A 5,661-nucleotide genomic window follows, 5' to 3' on the forward strand; every position below is an offset into this window, starting at 1 on the left:
CTATTCCGATAATTTAATCTAAAGGAATTTACATTACATATTTTCAACAATATCAAATTTTTATTAGTGGGCTCATAGTTATTGAATTTTTTGAAACATATGTTCATATTAAGATACATAATCTGTGTTAATCAAATATTTATACTATAAGTTAATAGAGTTTATACTATAAGTTGTAGAGTAACGAATCTGTTTTTTAAATCTCAATTGGATTTTTATGAAAAGTTAATTTTTTATCCTAATAAATAGAAATTAAAAGATACAAATAGATTATTTTTAAAAAAATTTCCTATTATATACTTCTATTATTTACCTTATATTTTCTGATATTATATTATGATAATTTATATCATATGATGATTTATTATGATAAATTATATCTTTTAATTTTTTTCATTTTTCATTTTTGTCCTGAATATTTTTTTCATAAAAATAATGGAGACATTTAAGTTTTCCCATTTAAATATCTCAGTCTATTGCATTCATAAAAATATTAATAAAAATACTAATTTTAGAATTACCAGAGATTACAACAAGCATTAGATAAATACAAAGAAAAAGTAATAAACGTATCAAAGGATATGATTGAAATAAAATTAAGTAAAAAAAATCGTTAATAGTAAGTAAAACATTTATACTAGTAAAAATTATGTGAAAATTGTTTGATAATATATTTTGTTTTTCTATTATAAGAATATACAGAATATAAAAATCAGTATGTGCATGCATGTGTAACTGTTTGCATTGATGGCAGTAATCCTTTTATTAATCTTGGTCTGTAAAATTTTGAACATATTAGAAAAGATAAAATATTACATTTTGTATTTTGTAAGAAGAAATGTTAGAAAATATCAAGCGTAAATTGGAGCATGATTAATTGATACCAGTACTGTAAATATAATAATCACACCAAGAATTGATGTGACAATCGCGGCAATCATTTGTGGACATCTTTTGAACAAAACCTGAAACAATCGTAAGATTAAATTAATCATCATTTCTAAATATAATTAATTATTTTATTGAAAAGTTATGAAGAAAATGTTACCATTAAAAGAACTATCAAAGCAAGAATAAAAATTGTTCCAATGGGTAAAAGAAAAGATGCTGCCCAATAATGTTTTTGTATTTCGGGATCTAAAAACAAGTATTGATAGTTTATGGTAAGAAAATTATGAAATAGAAACAAATTTTATAAGACTGCATAAAGATACAATACCAGAAATTAATAATCTTTATCTTATCTAAAGATATCTTACCATTACGCCAATGCGTTTTATATATTTCATAGGGAGACACGCGAATTCTCCTTACAATACTTTTATTTGTTATAACTACAGAATCAAGGAAACTTCGCATGTCTACAGATTGCACTCCATTTGCGATCCAATCTCCTACAATGTATATATTTATCACAATAAGTTTCTGATAATTATTTCATTATGTACTTTAAACTTTAATTGTATTGTATTTGGAAAATAAGTTTAAATTTATACAATTTCAATTAATATCATTATTTTCAGTTACTAAAAAATCATTATTTATAGCATAAAGTAAAACTGCCAACATAATTATTATGTATTTTAATTTTTATTAGAATATACTTTAACAAAATTTACTTTAACAAAAAATGTTAACATAAACTTTCTATAAAAATGACTTCTATATATTTATAAGAATAATTTTATTCTATTTATTATTCTAACAATTTCTATTTCTATATTAATATTTTTATTTAATTTGTTATCATTTCATGATTTTAATAAGTTATTAAGAAGTAAATAGTAAATAATAGTTTATAATAATTATTATTATAATTATATCTATAATCTATCGTAAAATAAAATGTTTTTATATGATTTATAATGGAAATGTATTTAACATGTTAAAAATAATGTAGTTAAATTTTTTAAACTGGTGTTTTTATATATACCATTGTATTTTAATTATTAAATTTCTTGTTAATTTTTTCTTTTAATTTTTTGTTATCAAATATTTAAAAAAGCATTAATTTATAGACAATTTTATATTAATCCTGTATGTGTTAAATCTTATATTTGATTTTTTGTACACAATGTTTAAATTTTTAATAACTAAATTTATCATCTTATAAATTAATACATACAAGAAAATTTGTTAACAATACTTACCCCAAATCATAAACATTGTAGCATGTTAAATACAATAGTTCAATGACCCAATATATTTTTTAATTTCTTTTGTAAAATTCTTAAATTTACTTTTTTTATTTTCAGTAAAAATTTTTATTTTTATTTTACCTAAGAAAATTGTATGTATTTCATTTATTATTTATAAATTGTCATAAATTGAGAAAATAAATTAATAATTCCAATAAAATAATAATAATATTTGATAAAAATTGATAAAAAAATACAAAATAAAAATAAATTGATAAAAAATACAAAATAAAAAATTGATAAGTTTACATAATAAAATTTTTACAAAATTTAATATAAATATAAAATTTTAAATAAATCATATAAAACAATTATATTATTAATATAAAATAAAGATACACGTTACAATATGTGCGAAACGTGTGCATAAAATTATCTCGAAAGTTCATAGATAATGCATATATAAGGTGTTTAAACAATAATTCCATTTTAATTATTTCATATAAACAGTATGCAATACATGTGTAAAAAATAAAGATATCCATAAATTACATATTCATAAAAAAAATATAGAATATTTTAAAATTATAAGAAATAAATATATATTTTTTTTAACCACCCTATATAAATGTATAAATACAAACTAGCACGTTGTATGCTTAGTAGCATGGCGGCTTTAAAAAAAACCGGTTGATTTGTTGATATTTTATATATAAATCTCAATTTTTAAGGAAAAATCCTAAAAATGATAAAGATATCGGCATTAAACGAAGAATCTAGTGAAGAAAGTGAAGAAGAAGATGTACCAACTATTACAAAAGAAGCTCAAGTATGTATCGAAATTATTAACTTTTTACTAATTATAAAACTTAACCTATAAACTTGTCATTTATGAAAATTTGATTTTTATATAATAAAAATTTTATATAAAATAATATGAAACATCATATTATAGGAAATCATATTTTTATTGATATCTATTTATAATAATTTAATATTTTATATTTGATTATCTTTTATTTCGCATCTTTTATTTTAAATTATATATTATAAATTATTTATATTCAAAGAATATGTTATTTAATTGGATATATGATGCGCATATTCAATTCATTTAATTTATTATTACTTTTTTTTTTAATTTTTGCTTTTTATACAGAAAAATTAAAATTTATTATTCATTATTACTGACATATGCTTCATTAAAATATAAAAAATTTATTTCATACATGTCTGTTTCAGGAACAAATAGCTTTTACTGAATATAATAAAGCTTTAGTATTGTTAAAAGAAAATAAACAGGAAGATGCACTTAATATTTTTAAAGATCTTTTAGAAACTGAATTATTGGATGAAGTTCAAAAACCTGAAATACCTGATGGTAAATCTAGACCAATGTTGTCATTAAAATATTCTTGTTTTAAAAATATTGGAGCTATACAGGCCATATTAGGAAATTATGATGAAGCTATAGAAAATTATTGGGAAGCAGCTAATTTAGATGATTCAGATGTAACACTATGGTATAGAATAGGCACTTTAGCTTTGAAAATTTCAAATTTAGAATTAGCATGTTCATCATTTAAGCAAGGTTTAAAATGTAATGCAAATCATTGGCCATGTTTAGATAATATGATAACTGCCTTATATGCAGTTCCTGATTATATGAATTGTCTTTTATATATTTCTATGGCATTAGAACGTGATCCTACTTATGTGAAAGGTTTAGCTTTTCGTGATAGAATATTTAAAGACATTCCATGCCTTGAAGAATGCTATAAATTATATAATAGTGATTGGCAATTAGATCCACCATTATATACTCAATATGATCATTTAATAGGAGATAAATTAATAGCAGAAGCAAAAGATATTGCCAAAAAATGGGCAGAAGCTTGTAAAAAAGAATTCTGTCCTAAACCATTGCCAGATTTGACATTAAGGAAACCTATAAAAAATTATACTTGGTTAGATTTAGGAGAATGTTTATTAGATATGCACAGATACATTGCAGAAAATAACTTAAGTTTTGTTAGTAGAATTAATTTAATTGTTCAAAATTCTGAAGACATACCTAAAACATATATTGAGACAGAAAATGATGCTAACACCGATCAAGAAATATTACAAAGTGCCATGATAAAAAATGAAAATGATATTGAAAAATCAATGAAGATGGAAACAGATGAAACAAATTCTCCATTTGAAACATCTGATGACAATCAAGCATGTGCTGGTACTGAATCTCTAATGGAAATTGAAATAGAAGATGACAAAAAATCATGTTCCACTGATGTACAAATAATAGAAGATGAAGATCCTTTAAGAATTTTAGATACAGATGCTGTACAGTTTGAAGAACAAAGTCAAGTAAAAAATGATTTAGATGAACAAAATAACTTTGAAGCACATGAAAGTGAAGATAAATTACAATTAGATAAAATAATAGATGATGCTGATAATGAAGCACAAAATGATAATATTAGTGATAAAGATAGTAACAAATCCAATGATGAAAAAAATTCAAAAAAAGAAGACAAATCACAGTGTAAGACAGAAGAAAAATTATCTGAGAAAATTGAAGGAAAAGAAGAAGTACAAAAGGTAAAGAAGAGAAGGAGAAGTGCTTTATGTTTTCTACAACAATGGGCTTGGAGTTGTAATAGCATGAGACGTTCAGCAAGAGTTAGAAGTTCAAATAGAAGAGAAGCTGAAAGAGATGATGTTCAATTAGAAGAAACTCTTAGAAGAATATTTCCTAGCACATTATTGTATGTAAAAATATATTTATATAATCTATAATATTCTTGTTATACATAAATCATATTTAATATTTTAGACCAGATACTGTAAAATTAACTAAAGATGATCCTTCTAAAAATATGGATGATTCTATGGATACAATGGATTTATATCAATTGTTTGCTAATCAAGAAAATAATAGCAATATTATAGAAACAGTTAAAAGTTCTGAGAGTTCGAAATCACCGAGTCCTGATATGAGGTACTTATTTAAAATAAAATATGTAAAAAAAATGATAATAATTTGATAATAACTTTTTTTCATTTATAGTCAACAACAAAATTATTTCGGCACAGAATGTGAAATAGCTGATGTAAATATATTTATTAATGAACACAGTAATAAGAATAACTTAATGATAATTATAGCAAAATATACAGAATTTTTATGTACTAAATGGAATCAAGAATGGTCTAAAGGAATATTAGATATATATTTGCAAGCATATACATTTATGAGGTATATCAAATAAATATATTTTTCTATATAAATACAATATCAATCATAAATTTTATTTCCTCTTTTATGCAGAGAACACATTCCTCATCCATCACCATTTGAACAAGATATAAATGATGATGTTTTAAAATTAGATGCTGAAATGACTTTATTATTTGGTGAACTTCACACAGATAAATGGTTAAGCAATAAACCAGATATATTACCTTCTTCAACGTATGTTTTATTTTTTTTTTTTTTTTTTTTTTTTTTTTTTTTTTT

The 5,661-nt window shown here is 22.0% G+C and overlaps 3 protein-coding genes across 3 annotated transcripts in view; 2 read left to right on the forward strand and 1 right to left on the reverse strand.

Annotated features, from left to right (window-relative positions):
* LOC102677957 (nuclear pore complex protein Nup160 homolog) overlaps positions 1 to 937 on the forward strand; it is a 6,830-nt gene extending 5,893 nt beyond the window's left edge. The window contains exon 9 of the mRNA XM_031515283.1: positions 516 to 937. Coding sequence (XP_031371143.1) covers positions 516 to 617 — 102 coding nt within the window. The 3' untranslated portion in view covers positions 618 to 937. The remainder of the gene's footprint in view (positions 1 to 515) is intronic.
* On the reverse strand, positions 648 to 2,369 carry LOC102671738. The gene is made up of 4 exons (XM_006609777.1): positions 2,151 to 2,369; positions 1,260 to 1,394; positions 1,049 to 1,137; positions 648 to 965 (listed from the first exon to the last, which is right to left on the reverse strand). The coding sequence occupies exons 1-4, from the start codon at positions 2,164 to 2,166 to the stop codon at positions 852 to 854; spliced, it is 354 nt and encodes a 117-aa protein (XP_006609840.1). The 5' UTR covers positions 2,167 to 2,369; the 3' UTR covers positions 648 to 851.
* Positions 2,370 to 2,713: 344 nt separating this feature from the next.
* The window catches only part of LOC102671879 (calcineurin-binding protein cabin-1-like), a 12,430-nt gene continuing 9,482 nt past the window's right edge, over positions 2,714 to 5,661 (forward strand). Inside the window, exons 1-5 of the mRNA XM_031515274.1 lie at positions 2,714 to 2,967; positions 3,381 to 4,909; positions 4,978 to 5,142; positions 5,212 to 5,400; positions 5,473 to 5,616. Coding sequence (XP_031371134.1) covers positions 2,884 to 2,967; positions 3,381 to 4,909; positions 4,978 to 5,142; positions 5,212 to 5,400; positions 5,473 to 5,616 — 2,111 coding nt within the window. The 5' untranslated portion in view covers positions 2,714 to 2,883. The remainder of the gene's footprint in view (positions 2,968 to 3,380; positions 4,910 to 4,977; positions 5,143 to 5,211; positions 5,401 to 5,472; positions 5,617 to 5,661) is intronic.

Source organism: Apis dorsata, unplaced genomic scaffold (genome assembly GCF_000469605.1).
Source record: "Apis dorsata unplaced genomic scaffold, Apis dorsata 1.3 scaffold_60, whole genome shotgun sequence".
In the NCBI taxonomy this organism is placed as follows: Eukaryota; Metazoa; Arthropoda; class Insecta; order Hymenoptera; family Apidae; genus Apis; species Apis dorsata.

Bases quoted from the DNA above. Each gene is read 5' to 3' on its own strand.
- LOC102671738 (XM_006609777.1), bottom strand. The intron at 1,138-1,259 runs GTAAGATATCTT...ACTTGTTTTTAG, and splicing joins TAAAACGCATTGGCGTAATG to ATCCCGAAATACAAAAACAT. The intron at 966-1,048 runs GTAACATTTTCT...CGATTGTTTCAG, and splicing joins CTTTGATAGTTCTTTTAATG to GTTTTGTTCAAAAGATGTCC.